This window comes from Phoca vitulina, unplaced genomic scaffold (genome assembly GCF_004348235.1).
Source record: "Phoca vitulina isolate PV1807 unplaced genomic scaffold, GSC_HSeal_1.0 scaffold35, whole genome shotgun sequence".
Lineage (NCBI taxonomy): Eukaryota > Metazoa > Chordata > Mammalia > Carnivora > Phocidae > Phoca > Phoca vitulina.
Genome location: NW_022589738.1, coordinates 7,010,216 through 7,028,210, shown reverse-complemented (window position 1 = coordinate 7,028,210; position 17,995 = coordinate 7,010,216). Strand labels below are relative to the sequence as shown.

Genomic DNA, 17,995 nt, shown 5'->3' with positions numbered 1-17,995 from the left:
TCATTACAAATACAGCTCCTGTGAATATCCATATACAACTTTTTTGATGGACATATGCTTTCGTTTCTGTCAGAATGGAAAGGATGGCTCTTGAAAGTATGTCTACGTTTACCTTTTTAAGAAACCGCACAACTGGTTTTGAAAGTGGTTTTGGCCATTTTACATTTCCATTGGTAATGTGTAAGAGTTCCACTTCCTAATCGAAAAGTCCTTGTAAATCCTTCATATCTCTTTCACGGTTTTTATTTGTCATAATAATTTCATATCTAGCCCTCTCCCTAATAATATCTAACAGCCATTAAAAGTTCAAAAGGTGGCAGGCATTGTACTAAGTATTTTACTGTCATTCTCTTATTTAATCCTCATAGCATGAATGCTTAAGAGCATGAATTACTGTGATTTTACAGAAGAGTACGCTGAGGATAAGTAACTTGCCCTATAGCGCATTAGTGTTAAGTCATGGATCTTCGTTTTGAACCCAAGTTGTCAGACTTGGGAGCCAGTGATATTAACCAGTGTGCTATATTCTCCCGTTCTCTTTGGCGGGAGGTCATAGCATAGGTGAAACTTAAAGCCCTAACACCTTAAGGCCTTTGACAGGTGGCACAGCTTATGTGAAGTCTATTTAAATATACAAAATAAAATAATGAAGATTATAACACAGAAACCAGTTGTATTGAAACAGTTTTCTAAATATTTTAAGTTATATAATAGTATACATACTTCCCTATTCACACATTAAATAACACAATACAGTGGTAGACTTAGCAACGTAATTTCAAAGTAATGATGAATGCAAAAAAAATCGTGGGATTTATACAGCATCTATAAAATGATATGAAAATTTGTGACTTTACTAGCACCCCAAAATTGCAGGTATTGCTAATGCTACTATCTTTGTAACCTACAAACTTAAGTGAAAATAATGCTACACTTGTGTTAGAGGCTAATATCTGAATTCTATCCATGGACCCTTGGACGCTAAGTTTAGAGGTCTTGCCCTCGTGCATAAGCTTCATGAAAATAGGATCCATATCCATTTTGATCTTCACCATATGACCAGTGCTTACTACAGTGCATTGCCCAAAGCAGGTTCTACTGACTGAATGATGAATGGAATACAATTTCCAAAGAGCGCACCAGACATTAGAATTTAACATTGGACGAGACACATGTGATCCAGTCTCAAGAACTAGTAGTATACCAGGAAATATAAAAAATTAAAGTCATGTGACTCTTGCCAAGTTACTCAACTTCTCAGAGCCTCAGATGCTTCACATGTAAATGTGTGTAAAACTGTTATCTTCATGGGTTCAATATGAGGATTGAATGAAAGTATCAATATGGTAGTGGTAGATACACACTTACATACACATACGTGTGTATAAATACACATATACATATATATGTGTGTGTGTGTGTGTGTTTGTGTTATATATGTGAGAACAGTGCCTACCACCGTCTGTTGTATAAGCGTTTGCCATTATTATGATGAAGACGAAGTAAAAGGTGCTGTGAAGTTGCATAGCAGGGAAACATAATTTTATCTAGGGGATGAAAAATGCCTCACATAGCAAATTATGTTCCAAGCTGATAACAAGATTGGATGGAAGGTAGGCAATCAAAAGTGAGGGGAGCTTATGGAAAGGTGAAACAGAAGATGCAATTTCTCAGGGGCGCCTGGGTGGCTCAGTTGGTTAAGCGTCCGACTCCTGATTTCGGCTCAGGTCATGATCTCACCGATCTCACGGCTGTGGGATCAAGCCCTATGTGGAGCTCTGCACTCAGCAAGGAGTCTGCTTGTCCCTCTCCCTCTGCTCCTCCCCCGCCCTGTGATACCCCCCACCCCCAGAACACTCATGCGCATGCTCTCTCAAAAAATAAATAAATAAATAAATAAATAAATAAATAAATAAATAAATAAAATAAAATAAAATCTTTAAAAAAACAAAGATGCAGGGGCGCCTGGGTGGCTCAGTCGTTAAGCGTCTGCCTTCAGCTCAGGTCATGATCCCAGGGTCCTGGGATCGAGCCCCGCATCGGGCTCCCTGCTCCGCGGGAAGCCTGCTTCTCCCTCTCCCACTCCCCCTGCTTGTGTTCCCTCTCTCGCTATGTCTCTCTCTGTCAAATAAACAAAATCTTTAAAAAACAACAACAACAACAAAAAAACCAAAGATGCAATATCTCTGAGACAGTAGGAGTGCAGTGTTTTAGAAGAACCAAAAGAAGTTCACTGTGGCTGGAATAAAGTGTGAAGGCAAGAGGTGAAGCTACAGAGGTAAGCAGAGGCTAAGGGTAGAAACAAAACCACATGATGTTTATTTATGCTGTTCACAACCACTAAGATAGATAGGCTAACCGCAAAAGTGACTTTTTTTTTAAATAACTGTAATTGTAATCCAGTATTTTCACAATTATTACATGGAACTGCGTGTATATTATTTTAGAGAACCTTTGGTGGGTTCAAGTGCACTCAGTTTGTTTTTCTGGGTTTTTTTTCTGACATTTATAAATTAAACATTATAAACCATAAGTTACTGATTATTATGTATGTCCTGATATGTAGGGATGATTGGTGTTTGTTAATAAAAAATTAAAGTGGAGTTAGAATAGCGAAAATGTTTATATACACACATACACACCACTTTACACCCTTTAGGGAAACACTATTGCAGAAGAGTCACATTGGTCTATATCTCACATATGCTAAATAAATTGTTGCTTATACTTTCATAATGTAGGTCTCGACCACATGTTTACTTTTTTGTGGGGCTGGGCAGTAGCTTTTCTACAGAACCGAATATCTATCTGATAGATGGTTGAAAGGGAAAGGAGATTTCATCAATTCCCCCCTTTAAAGTATTTTTCTCATGAAAACACTTAAATATTTGTTTTGTCGTTTCAAAGTATAAATATTAATCCCCCAAGAAAGGCATACTTAGAATTTTTAGATACAATTGCCATCATCTCTGTGATATTTATTTTAATTTAAAAAAAAATACTGTCTCTTGCATGGGTATCTTTAAAACGCAAAATGCATTTTCCTGCCATGAGACTTATTTACTTGGTAAACAAGTTATGTTAGAGAGTCAGCTAATTTAATTCCTTACTTTCTAAAGAAAGCAATTTCCGTAAGTCAGAATATCAAGTATAAAGTCCACTCCTGGGAGAAACAAACAGAAGCAGTTTAAATGTCTCCAATATGCAAAGTAAATATTTTCTAGAAAAAAAAAATCCTCTTATTAGAAAATTTTCCATAGAATCACAGGGGCAAATTCCATTTGAGAAAGTGCACGCTGTATTTTAGAATAAAGCAGAGATGTGGAGCTGAGCACGCAGCATCCTCATTTCAAAAAGTACAATCAGAAAAGAGAGTTTTTACCCTTAAAAGGCTGTGAAGATAAGTGAAAATCAGCCGGAATTCTACTGTGAATAATAGGATGTGTGGCAAAGGAACTCGACTCTTGGTATAGTTACGAAAAGATGTTAATCCAAAGGCTTTGCATCTGTACAGGGAACCGAGTAGATACTGAAAGCGATTTGCAGATGCACGGTTTTTTAGGCAGGAAGAATGCTCGTTAAATGCAGAACGCTGCTCCTGGGTTGGCTCCGAGGTGTAGGTTTTGTTCGACTGACGTATCAGATAGTCCGAGTGGTTACCACACCGACGTTGTAGCAGCTGCATAATAAATGACTGAGAGAATCATGTTAGGCATGCCCACCTAACCTAACTTGAATCATGCGAAAGGGGAGCTGTTGGAATTCAAATAGACTTTCTGGTTCCCAGCAGTCGGCAGTAATAGAATGCTTTCAGGAGGATGACAGAATCAGGAGAAAGATGCTGTTTTGCACTATCTTGATTTGTTACAGCAGCCAACTTATTGGCGTGATGGAGTGACAGGAAAAACAGCGGGCATGGAAGGTAGGATTATTAAAGCTATTACATCATTATGAATCCAATTAGAAGCTGACCATGACAAAGCATATGTTTGAACAAGCAGCTGTTGGTAGCCGGGGTTTGTTGCCGAGCTCTTCAAACTCTGCAAACAGTGTTGCTTTTACGGAAGGGATTTTAACATTTCCTTGTGCTGCGTTAGATTTGGGGGGGTTGTGCTTGCCTCCAACCTCAGGAAAGCACTTCTGGGATAGAAATCCGTGTTAGGAGATTTTAGAATAAAGTGTTTTTCAAGAGTCTGGGTTTCTCCAGGTGGAGGATGACCGGGGGCTGGGGGGCGGATCTATGGGGGAAATCTACCCCAGCTCAGTTACATGACATTTACTTACAAGGACTGACTGAGCTCTTGGCATATTCAGACATTGAGAGAAATGAGGATGTATAGAATGTTTGGAATGGTTGGAAATTGTTACACTTCGTTCCTGTTTTATAAGGAGTTTGGCTGTCAGTCTTTTCTCCTCATCAGTTTTTAGCTTTTGACATTTATTCAGTCATTCTGCATTCTATGAAGAAAATACATCAATATCTCCTGCAGGGTTTTTCAACAACTCCAGCATCTGTTTCAGCTATTGAACTGTATTCACGTTTTGCCAAGTTGATGTCGACCCAGCTGGTCTATCATTTCTCGCTTGATTACTGCTCTTAATTTCTCTGTATCAGCTTGTTTCAGATAGGGCTTTTTGAAAGCTGTTAATGAAAAACGACAGAAAATGATAAATTGGTGAAAATGGGAGCATTTATTTATTTAATTATGTTGAAGCCTTAATGAGTTTTGTCTTACATTCTCTTTTGCCTGCGTACAATTTTTAGCACCCTTGTGCTGTTTTGCAATATTTCTTTCTCATACAGTCACTGGATTACACTTATAAGTACTTTTAAACAAATGAAGCATGAGCCTGGACTGTATCTGGCTCCAAAATAAAGTTTTTGGGAAAAGGGGAACAATTTAAGCTTTTTGTGGAAACTATGCATCGTTTCCATATTCTGTCTTCAGACGCTGTCATGGGGATATGTCAGTGAGTATATATTGGACCGAACGTATTGAAATAATTTTTACCACCACTAGGGTAACACGATAATAAAACACCCAAAGCTGTTTTTAACAAGTGATTGTTTAAAACACATGTCAAATAATATAGAAATAGATTTTCTGGAGTGTGAAAAGCATGGTTGTTAATTATCTATATGATACAGAATCTTTCAGCTCTCTGCCCAGTCTCTCCAATAACCTGAGTAGCTAAATCATCCAAGTTAATAGACTTTCATGTATGAACATCTAGTATGACCTTTCGTTGTATACGGTATTGCTCATATGTGCTGTGTCTTTTCTGTAATAATTGTAATATCCCAGTCGGTCTGGTCAAGGAACACTACTGGCTGTTATGTAACTTTTTTCCCTGAATGTTAGTCCATGTTTTTCAATTACGTATTTCTCTTAGAAAGAGTGACTTAAACCAACATGTATTTAAGTAGTGGTGAATCATTTAGAAACTGATGGGCTAATTATACTACTTGGATTCACCCAAATTAATTACTAACTTATGTTTTGAAAGATAGTCATACATTTGGATGAGTACTTTTTAACCTTGAAGCATAGATGAGTGTAGGTGAATATAAAATCCATAATCCATACATAGAGCATGAAAGAAAATAGCTTTCTGGATGTATGGCTTTAGCAGCAAGCATATTTTAAATAGTGTGGTTCGGACAACCTAATTATTTCCTGTTCATACTTCTGAGTGCTGTATGTGCTTTTCTACAGCCTGTCACAGTACTTGTTTAATCTTTGGGAAGCTCAAAGACTGGCAGAGAATTTTGCATCCAGATGATAGAGGGTTACTTCTTGGTTGGTTGACAAAAATCAGCTATGTCTATACTTTTGTTTAAAATGCAGTTCTTTCTGTCAGTTTTATTTCCCAACTTTATAACCATCTTAAGTGACAATTCAAGTCTGGAAAAACTCTTTTGCATTACATATTTAGTGGGACTCTCCTTTTGTGAATTGTCTCCTGTGAGAAAAATTCGAGCTTCCTGTTAGCCTCACACTCCTGTTACCATAGTTACTTAAAAAAAAGAAGGTTTTCCTTTCAATGAAGATAGTGTAATTTAAATCAGCTACTGGACTCCCCAAACTGTGGGTTTTTTGTTTGTAGTTCAGGCTGCTTCGTTTGTGACTGGGAAGTCCTCTGTATTTGATTCCACTGATGAATGGAAAGGACAGACACTAGGTGGCACCAGCTGTTGATTATTAATGAAATCTTAAAGGCTTTGGGCCACACACCTGAAGAGCAGGCGGACCCTTCTTGACAAATGCCTTTGTAAGATTTGGAAATGCTGGCCAGTCTTTCCAGCTCGGAAGCATGATTAGCATGCAAAGTGATGGGACCATGTGAAGTCTCCAAATCCCAGTTGCTTAATTCTGTGTTTTCTGAAGAGGTTCAGGGGGGAAAAAATGAGGAAGAAATACATGCAAACAGAAAGAGTGTGTGAAAGGGATGGGAGAGGTGAAATGGACTATAATAAGCATTTAAATATTTTTTAATATGGAACTGGTTACTTGCGAATCTCTGTGGGTTTCACCCGGTTCTCTACAAACCTAGATTGTTTTTCCCAAGGCATTCATATTGTCAAAGCAGCTGTAGCAACTACTTGTCTCTTTTAGGTAAAAATCTAATTAAGCATCATTATTTTTAACTCAGTAATGTCCCTGAGTTCTTCTTTAATGGGAACACTGTGCAGTGAAAATGCCCACTTGTGATTGAGTTGCCCACCTTCGGATGTATCCCTGCATCCAGAAAGATGAGCAAGGGGAGATGCTATCAGTTAAGAAATATTCCCAAACTGAGAATATAAATTTCTGTTCTTTAAGCCACTCAGTTTGTGACATTTTGTGGTGACAGCTCTGGCTAACCAATACACCTGCTATTCCTTGTTTATCAAGTGACTTTTATCATGAAAATGTGTTGAATATTAGTGAAATGCTATTTCTGCATCAATAAAAATGACCACGTGGAAAAAAATTCTTTAAAATCTTGTTCCCGAGAAGCTTGTTTCTTCCTATTATTGTCCAATTCTTATGTCATCTAAATCTGAGGAAGGAAAAAGCAAATAAAAACAAACCACATAGGCATGTGCACACACACCCAGAGACGCACACATACATCTGACAAAAGAATCAAAACTATTTAAAAAGAGAGTGCCATGACAGTATTTCAAATTGGTCCTGGAGTTAACACACCAAAATGAGCAAGAAGGAAGGAAGTCCATAATTAGGGTGGGGATATTAAATAACTATTAAATTCCCTCAAATTGGAATTTTTTTTAGAAAAATAAGCAGTATTTTTCCCTCACTGGGAAGAAGCACAAATTTCTGAGGAAGATGGGCTGGTTTAGAATGAGCGGAAGGGTAACGTAGACCACAGTTCTTCAAGGTTCTAGGAAACAGTATGTGATTTAGCTAGTTATCTTGATTATACTGTGGGATTTGCTGAAGATTTTTATGATTTAGTCAAGATGGAGAAATGTTTTCCATTTGATATGTCTGAAAGATTAATTAAATTACTAAATTATTCTGCCTTTGGTGCATTAATTGAATCATTGTAAACCAGGAAGCGTCCTCTCTCAGGACTGTGATGTAGTTCTATTCATTTGGCTCTGTCTGATTAGGACCTAATTTCTCAGAGTGTGCCCTGTAATTCTGACATTGGCCCTGCTTGGTTTGTGAAATATTAATACCCAAAACATGAAGGAAGATCAAAATAGTTTAGCTGGAGAACAAATATATTGAATTATTCGAGTACTGAAGGATTATGACCACCTGGAAAATGCAATGAGACCAAAAAGATGAATGTTAATCAGAATAAGATCCTGCACTAAGTTTCAAAAATCAATCCAAGTACAATATGGGCGAGAGTTAAAGCTTAACAATAATTTGTTGAAAGAGACTTAATGATTTTGTTGGCCTTAGCTTCAATATCAGTCATAGTCTCATATGGCATCGAAACAAAATAAAACAGAGATGTTGTTGGGCATGTATCCTTTTAGGAAGGAAACAAAAAAGAATGCATTTTAGAAGGAACTTTTTTTTTTTTTTTAGAGGAACATCGTGGTCTCAGGGACTTTAACATTTGGTAGAGTATTCAGTGAAAAATGTCTGGATGGTGAAAGTGCTAGGAACTACAACGTTTGAGGGGCATCGAAGGTACCAGAAAAGGGAAAAGTTGAAGAATGCTTGAATGAACAAGAAAAAGGAAAAAGTGAACTTTCTTCAAATATTAAATGGGCTATAATGTAAAAGAGGGATTAGACTCATTGGTATCTCTCTGAAAGAACAAAAAAATAGTCTTCTAATTAATTGTATAAGCAGAGAAATGACTGCTTTGTGAGGTACGGTACTCCTTGTTCGAAAAGTGTTCAGAGCTAGGAGTTGATTTCCTGCACTAAAGAGGAATTGAAGAAGAAGATGTCTGATATAGTTTCTAATTTTGAGAATCTGTGATCCGAATCATTTCATGAAAAAAAGTGTTCCCCTTTCCAGGTCTTTCATTGTGTGTCTCTACTAACTCCTCTGGAACCCTCCAGGCTAGGAGTCAGCCAACTGTGGCCCATGTGCCATACCTCTTTCTGTTTGGCCAGCCAGCTGAGGATGGCTTTTACATTTCTGAGTGAGTTTTTTAGAAGTAATATTTTGTGGTAATATTTTGTGACATATGAAAATGACATGAACTTTCAATTTCCGTGTCTATTAATAAAGTTTTAGTGGGAGATGGCCACACCTATTTGTTGACATATGGCATAAGGCAGTTTTCATGCCCATACAGCTGTGAAGTAGTTAGGACAGAGACCATAGGGGCCACAAAGCCAAAACTATTCACTCTCTGGCCCTTGGTAGCAAGAGTTTGCTAGCCTCATCTCTAAATGGTACGAGAACTTCACTGTTTGCTCATTAAGTCGAGTGTCAGAAACAAGCTAGGTCACAGTTAAATATCATGCAAAGACCACAAACGGAATTGCGACCACCCGTAGTGTTGAAGTACTACAGACTTGGAAAAGTGGTTCAGATTTACAGCTGAGGAGCTCCTGATGGGACCATTTTGGCTGTTACTGTATTGAGAGATTTGACTTGCTGAGGAATGTTTCTTATTTAATGTCAGGAGAAAATTGGAGGTCTCGGCAGTCACTGACTTATACCTGCTTTGCCTAGTCTCATGGATTTTGCTGAGCTTATCTATTTGCTCAGATTCCGTTATTTTTATGGTTCCTCTTCAGATAGTCTGTGATTTCAGTAGACTTCCTGAAAATGCAGAAGTCAATGGAAAACAAGGTAAAGTGAGTGGAAATCACTTCTTGCAGCTATCCTTCTACCTCTTCATAGGTCTATAAACTCTGCAAGCAGCTTTTGCCTTACTGAATTCCGAACAGGTTGTCAACTTTTAGAAAAGATGAAGGTTTTCTTGATCAAATATGGTCTAAAGGGGATCGGAGAATAGCAAAATAAAAATCTGTGTGCTGCAATATGAAAGAACAGTTGAGGCTGTTAGAACATGATTGATAAGACATGCTAGAGTTAAAAGTTAGCGGTGAGATATTTTTATTTCCCTGAACACGTGGATATAAGAGAAGGGATTTTTTTTCAAATCATATGAGAAACCATAATCAGGTTCTAAGCATAAAATTAAGGGATTCTGGATTTACCATCGGAAATGACAGTCTCCACAATTCCACGATTGTGAAACTAAAATCCCTGCATTTTTTTTTCCCAGGGCAGGGTATCATTTCTGCTCCCTGGGAGCACTTGAAATTCCTGTAAAACCCATAGGATTCTTATTTTATTTCCATGAGGATGTTACTGAACAGCTATCTTGTGATGCCTGTCTCTATGGTAACAGATACGAGGCTTAAGGGTCTGAAGGAAATTCTTCCTATTGGTTTAGGGATATGGAGCGATGAGAGCGACTCACCGAGGAAGAGGATAAAGCTAAGGGAAGGCAAAAGAGACAACTGAGAAAAAACTGTCACAAGGGAGCTGTTTTGTGTGTGAAAACAATTTCATTTCCTCTGTATCTTAGAATGAAATAGAAACGAACATGTAAGTAAAGTTAAAAAGAGAGAGAGAGAGAGAGAGAAGATTCTTAAAAAGTATTGTTTCCAACCATCCAGTCAATTTTATGTAATTGTAGGTACACTGATCTTTTTCTTAGTTGACTTGCTTTTCGCTTTGCAGGAAAAGGTTGCTTCTTGCCTGACATTGATAAGAGGAGGACTTCTACCCCTGGCAAATTTAGTTCTGGTTATTGCTATCAAAGATTTTGATCTTTTTCTTGATTCCAAGGGTAAGAATATTGAGCTCTGGCTGGCATTCCTCATAATCACTGAGCTTCTCAGGGAATCAGGAAAGTACACAGTCCTTCCAAGATATTCTTTTTAGGTCTGTTTCTACTAAAGACCACTAGTAAGTAAAACAACCATACTGCTTATTTGAAAATTGTGCATTTTGTAGAGTGTGTTGGGTAAGATTTTGTGTTTTTCCATGTTTTGTTTTGTTTTTTATTAAAATAATAAAAGCAAAACACCCCAGAGATTCAAAAGTATTGATAACCATTTATTTCACTTTTTCCGTCTCTTTTAGTTTAGCAAATAAGAACTCACTGTGGTTTAGTTTTAGAAAGGAGATAAATGGGACTCTCCTTTCCCTTTGATTTAAAGTATATTTCAAGGTGTTATCAAGTAACCAAAAGTATTTAAAATATTTGTGTAATTTAGATGTCCTACGGGAAAATATAAGTCCCAGAGGGCAGAGATGGTTGACTGTGGAGCTCTTACATGTAGTCTCTGCATTAACACAGGTGTTGCTGTTTCATTTTCCCTGATATCTTCATATAGTAGAGGTTAGGGTCAAAGGAAAAAAAAAATAATAAGATAATAGCAAGTGAGCAAAGAATCACAACTTGAAGGAAAATTTATTTTTTTTTGAAGGAGAATTTAAATTTGGGGGAGTTGGAGATAAGTACACTTCAAATGACATTTTATAAATTAACACATATTTATTGTTTATTATTCCCAGGTCATAGTGCTTAAAAGCTTTAAAGATTAAGTCTTCTTATTTTTTTAACCTTAAGAAATGTGTAGATTCTCTGTGTAGATATAGCATCACAAGTTTAATGCACTCTGTAGATATTAATAAAAAATGTTTTCAGGACTTGTTCACACTGGCTTTATATGAAATAAAAAAAAAATAGAGTTAGCTGTAAGGTTGCGGTGCCTTCTTTGATAATTTTGGAAAATAAATTTTTTGAAAGGAAACCTTCATTGTAACTCTATACATTTTGAACCATAGCAGTAATTGCAAAAGAAATTGGGGTGTCTGAATAAACACATGGCGACTTGAGATACTACACATATGCACTGCTTTTGGCAATGTGACTTTAATTTGAAAGGTAAGACATTCCCAGTGTATGTCTAGCATGACTGGCCTCCTCAAAGCTAATTTTGTTGGGTTTTGGGCTTACAGAGTCCAAAGTGCACTGCAGGGAATATACAAATGGGTAAAAAGATTGTCTGGACAAAAGTACTGTAGAAAGTAAAGATGAAGAGATAATCTTCTGGACAAACGTTTACGCAGGAAGTGGGGGGATGGCTGAAGTGCAGTGTTGGATAGCGCACAAAGATGAATCACTATCCGTATACACTAGAAGGTAAATAAATGGTGCCTACCAAAGTTCCCAAATAATATTGTCATTGCGTGTCAATCTGGAGACAAATACAAATACCAAGGAAGAAAAAGTGGGGGGGGGTGCGGAAACCTCAGCAGCATCAATCTGCTCTGCTAATGGCATTGTCACAATTGATTGTAATGCTCCCAGGATAAAACATAAGGACCATCATATTCTCTTTTTTAAAATTGCAGTGTAGTTGATGAATATTAGTTTCAGGTGTACAGCATAGTGATTCAACAGTTCAATACATTACCAAATGCTCATGACAATTAGTGTAGTTACCATCTGAAGGACCATCGTATTCTGATTTTACTAGCACACGTCTCTGTCTTACATATTATGGGTGGAATTATGCATTACAGCACTAACTAAGCTGGATTATGGAAAATGACGCTAATGTTAACCTGAAATTTGATGGGTTTTAGGCAAGTTGTAGGACTTAATTTATGTTCTGTGACAAGTACGATAAAGAGGAGATTGAGTCAAAGGCTGCCTGTGATAGAAATGTTAATGCAGTGAGTAGGAATCTCAGGTTCATCTCCCTTTGCCTGCTGACCCATTCATGGGCTGGCTCTGGTGGCCCATTTCTCCGTTAGGTCATCCAGAACATGATTAGAGGCCACTAACTGAAGTGACACATTTCTGTTCCTTTCCATTCATCCAACAAATGTGTATTAATAAATTCTGTCAGGTTCTGTGCTAGGGCAAGATGACTAAGATATGGTCTCTAAGGAATTTAGATATGAATGTGCTTTACGTGGACGAGGACAGAAAAAACATCTATGGTGACAGCTAACTAGAAGGCAGCGGCAGCTGTGAATCCAGACAGAAAAGCCAGTGTGGGAATGAGCTCTAGAGGCTTCCAGGGTTCCTTATTTGAGTGATGGAGAAGAACTGGCAAGTCCATCAAAGACGAAAATGATAGCTGAAGGGAAAGAACACAAATTCAGTGAAAAATTATTAGTAATTCAAAGTAGACAGTGAAGTAGCATAAAGTTTCACTGGAAATAAGGAGGAGCATGCCTACCAGCCATTGCCTGTCTTCACTGAAATCAGATTTAAAAGGTAGAGTTTTACACTGTTGTCAAAGTCAGTGGCAGGTAATGATACTGCACCTTTTTCAACCTAGGTGAACTTGGCCATACAAACTTTCTCTCAGGAGGTTTATAAAAGAAAGCCAACGATTATTTCTCTTGGTAGGCTATGTACATCTATCCTTAGGAGCTCTTCCATTTGCTGTCTTTAGAGAAATAATCATATTGTTTTATCTCAGTTTATATGCATCTTTAATCAGAAGCTACCTGAAGGGGCGCCTGGGTGGCTCAGTCAGTTAAGCATCTGCCTTCGGCTCGGGTCATGATCCCAGGGTCCTGGGATCGAGCCCCACATCGGGCTCCCTGCTCAGCGGGAGGCCTGCTTCTCCCTCTCCCACTCCCCCTGCTTGTGTTCCCTCTCTTGATGTGTCTCTCTCTGTCAAATAAATAAATAAAATCTTAAAAAAAAAAGCTACCTGAAAATATTTCACCTATGTTTACATTCATCACAGATTATACAGGAGGGCTTTTTACACAGGATGTCATTTTATATAGGATAGGTCTAGTGTTACATAGACCTGTAACATGAGGAGATAGCATTAAATCACGAAGGTCTCATCCAACTTGGGCAGCATCCCATTTAACTGGCCTTCACCTTCACTCCTGATTCCTAGGAACTTAAAAAGACATGTTTGCATTAGAATTTGGAATAAAAGATAAGAAGGATATTTTCTGAATGATGGAATAGTCTAGAAAGTGTTTCCTCCATCCTTCTTCTTCCTCACTCTTTCCCGGTATACCTCTTCCCTCTTCATACAATAGAATTGTGTGTGTGCACGTGCACACACACATTCATGCATGTATGTGCATCTCTCTCTGTCTCTGACTCAAGTAATTTATATATAGGGTATGGCAAGGAATATAGGGTAAAGTCAAGGAAAATTTCCTCCCAACATTCTTTATTGGACCAATTTTCCTTTGTAGGTGAAAGCATTTCTGGGTGCCTTGGTTTATAAAGCTCTTTTATTGATATATAACACAAATAAAAGTGCACAAATCAGTAAGTGTCCAACTTAAAGAATTTTCACAGAGTGATAACATCCCAGTGATTATTCAAAGTGAGAAAATGATATTACCAGCATCCCCAAACCTCAGTCTCACCCTTTCTCAGTCAATATTCACCCAATGAAAAGTGTCATACTGACTTCTGACATACCATAGATAGGCCATTTCTAAAATTTATTTTATTGGGAATGTGTAGTATGTCCTCTGTTGTGTCAGACTTCTGTTTCTCATCATAATGTTTGTGAGATTTATCTATTATGTTGCTTGTAGTTGTGATTCAGTCATTTTCAGGGTTGAATAGTATGTCATCACATGAATGTACCATAATTTGCTTGCTCCATTTACTCTTGATGGATATGTGGATTGATTACACTCGGGGCCTCTAAAAACAATGCTACTCTGAACATTGTTGTATGTTTTACACATACACATGCACTTCTGTGAATATCAAGAAGCGAAATTGTTGGGTCACCAAATAGCCAAGTACCTGCCTTTAGTTGATAATGCTAAGTAGTTTTTTAATGTGGGTAAGCCAACTTATTAACCATCAGTTTATGAAAGTTTTGGATATTGTTGCCAGTAATTAGTATTACCACTGTCTAATTTTAGCTATCTGGTTGTTGTGCTGTAGTATGTCATTGTCGTTTGATTTTCCTTTTTTCTAATGACTAATGAGCTGGAGAACCCTTTGAAGTGTTTGATGGTCATGTGGATGTTATCTTTAGTATGCAGACTGTTGTAGACTCATCCTTAATTTTCTGTTGAGATGCCATGTGTTTTTTTTTATTGATGTGGAGTTCTTTATTTTTTCTGAATGTGAACATTGTGTTTATTGCATGCATCTAGATAGATGCATTTTACAGAAGCCTAGAATTTAAAGCCCATAGACTCTTAAAGAATACTTAGTCCAGTCTCTTAATTTGACTGAGGAAACTGGGGCCTATAGAGATGAAGTCACTTGCTTAAAACTTCTTGTAGTTAGGAGTAAGACCAGAAATAGAACCGAAGTCTCTGAACACTGAAGTATGACTTCTTCTATTAAACCATGTGGAGTCTTTAGTCCCTTCTAATATGGTGACAAACTCCTTGTTTGTCTAGAAAGGCCAAGAAATGCATGATACAGTTATTGTAATAGCAAGTGATGCATGATTCATCTCATTGATTCTCTGAACAGAAATATCCCCAAGTACCCAACTGTTGAATAGCATGGCCATGTAAAATTTAAACTTTGATTTCTTTTTGGTATCAGATTTTATTTGTCCTCTTTCATATCTTTATTATTGCATTCAGCTTGTCCTCATATTTATTCTTATAACTTTTATCTTCTCATTCAATATTTGGTTCAAATTCAAGAAAGTCCGGTTTTTCCATGGTGGATTAATAAGAACGTTATTTTTCGAATGCTTTTCTTTCAAATGAGAGTGAACTTAGGTTGCAAAACATCATTGCTAATACAATAATACCTAATGTTTATTGAAAAAATGTTTATTCTAGAGGCACTACTTGGTACTTTCCATGCATTATTTTAGATAGTATTTTGAACAACCCCAACATGTTTTGTTATTGCCATGTTACTGATCTAGAAAGTGAGCCTCAATGACTTTAAGCTACTTGTGAGACAGCTGGAAATTGAACCAAATTTATCAAATTTCAAACATCGCACTCTGTGCATGATTACACTCTACATGCTTGGAAGGAAACTGACATGACAATCGAGGTTTGGGGCACCACCTGCTTCTACTGCTTCTGCAGTAGGTCTCATGGATATTTCTCGTCTTCTAATCTCATTAAAATATTTCATGTTTGTGTTCTTTTTCAAAGTGGTAATCAGAGCTGTCGCTTTTTTGGTGTTGACTTTATTAATTTCGTTGAGTGAACTGAACTCTTGATAATGGAACAACCTAAATACTGACAGGTAGGTTCATATCCATAGACGACCTTTTAGCTGAATTTTCTTCCGTTAAGAGGCCGGACCTATTTTAAGAGTCTTCGATTTCAATTCTTTTGAGCAGTTTATTCTAGGATGTGATTATTTCTCACCTAGATTTTACTTCCAAGTATTTCTTGTTCCTGTTCATGGAAGAACTTTCTACAGAAGGCTGAGAATCAGTGTGCTTTTTCCTTGCTACACCTCCCTGGTTTCACGCAGAGCGGACACATACTGGTGTCTCCATCCAGAAATCTGAACCTACATGAGTTCCCTAGCATGTTCTTTTTGTCTTGAATGTGAGAAGCACATTTAAACAATAATTTTGTGATTATTTTACCGGGTCTGAACAAAGAGGGATGGCTTTACACCCAAGATCTCTAATTCATAGGCATTTGGTAGTAGTAATTGCTCAAGTGTAGAGAGCTTTACAATGAACAAAACACTTTGATGTTTATTGTATTCACATAACAACCATATGCAGTAACTTTAGTGAGAAGTATGATTTTCTCTTCATTCAGATCCAGGTCTCTTTGTGTTTTAGGTTTCTGTGAACTTCGCTTTCTGCTTTCCAGACCACCTGTAGTCGCTGCCTGAGTTCAGGTCCAGGTAGCTCACTTTGAATACCATGATAGCTTCCTAATGTACCTGCGGGTCTTGGGTCTCTCCCGTTTACACTTCACAGAGGCTGCTAGGCTCATATCTCTCAAAAGCCAAATTTAATATGTGACTCCCATGCTTAAATCCACAGGTGGCTCCCCTTTGCTTTTAGGATCTAATTCAAATAATTTGTGCGGAAGAAAAGGCCCCTTGCCACAGTTTTCCTGCCTTTTTGTCAGGTCTGATTTTTCAGCCACCATATGAATGCCTTATTCTGTTTGTTTGTTTGTTTGTTTTTTAAGATTTTATTTATTCATTTGAGAGAGAGAGCCAGAGCACAAGCAGGGGGAGAGGCAGAGGGAGAGGGAGAAGCAGGCTCCCCGCCCGACATGGGGCTCCATCCCAGGACCTGGAGATCATGACCTGAACCGAAGGCAGAGGCTTAACCATCTGAGCCACACAGGTGCCCTGCCTTACCCTAGTCTTATGAATAGTTGTCTGAATGGCATACACTTCCCTGCCTTGTGCCTTCGGGTATGTTGACCCCACGTCACACTCTAAAGCGATTCTTACTCCCACATGTTCACTTGTTGCACATCTTCTAATTCTCCTGAATAGAGTCGATGGTGCCTCTTCAGTTTTGGATGAATCATGTACCCCTGTGTATACTCATGTAACATCCTTCTCATATCTGTGTCAATGCTTAGCTATCTCTGCTATACTTTTCATGTTTATTTATATAGATTATTGGTGCCTGAAGACTGTGAGTTCTCCTTTCATGCTTTATCCTTTGCAAAGCACCTGGGGAAAGAGTGACTCAAATTTTACTTATAGGTGGTATGAATTACACAGCCAGAGGTAATAAGATTTCTTTCAATCCTATGAGAGCATTATTTTTATTTCACCCTCCTTCATTCCAGTGTCCTTAATAGATAAGTCAAACCAAGTTACAGTTTTGGTATATTCCGTGCTGGTGGAAGTTGGCATATTTAGTTTTGCTAGTATAATAGTTATCCTACGTATTGGGAACGTATAGAGCGCAGTACTTTAAAGCTTATTTCCTTTGTGATTTACACATTCACTCAAATTATCCACTAAGAAACCAATAAAAATAATTTAATGAAATGATCAAGTAGGGTCACAGAAGAGTAAAATGACAGTTAAGACTGAGGTAAACAAGTTCAGGCATATAGTAATGTAAAACACAGTGAAAATGTGGTCATTTGATTCCTTCTTCTTTTTTAAGATTTAATTTATTTATTTGAGAGAGAGAGTGAGTGAGAGAGAGAGAGAGAGCCCAAGCAGGGAGCAGCAGAGGGAGAGAGAGAAGCAGACCCCTCGGGGAGCCCAACATGGGGCTCGATCCTGGGACTCCAGGATCATGATGTGAGCCGAAGACAGAGACTTAACCAACTGAGCCACCCAGGTGCCTCTTGATTCCTTCTTCTGTCACTCACAGGAAATGATGGACTGTGCCAGTCCCCTAGCTGTGCTGTATATCATGGCTGTTGTAAAGTATTCCTGCAGTTAAAAGTATATCTCCAATTCCATTTCCCCACGGAATTTTCATCAGGAAATGAGAGTCCCACATTTGAAAGGATTTGAGTTTGGAAAGTAGGGGATATTCAATGCCAGTGGTAGCACAGCGGAACTAATGTGTGATTGGTTTATAGCCGAAACCTCAGGTCCACATCTGGAC

At 37.9% G+C, this 17,995-nt stretch overlaps 1 protein-coding gene across 10 annotated transcripts in view; it reads left to right on the top strand.

Annotated features, from left to right (window-relative positions):
- Positions 1-17,995, top strand: part of DMD (dystrophin) — a 2,446,616-nt gene that overhangs the window by 263,806 nt on the left and 2,164,815 nt on the right. The window contains exon 1 of one of the 10 annotated variants that reach the window (XM_032426640.1): positions 3,246-3,922. The exons of the other annotated variants lie outside the window; for them this stretch is intronic. Within the exon in view, the coding sequence (XP_032282531.1) occupies positions 3,916-3,922 (7 nt within the window). The 5' untranslated portion in view covers positions 3,246-3,915. Of the gene's footprint in view, positions 1-3,245; positions 3,923-17,995 lie in introns of those variants that run through there. 10 annotated transcript variants of the gene reach the window in all.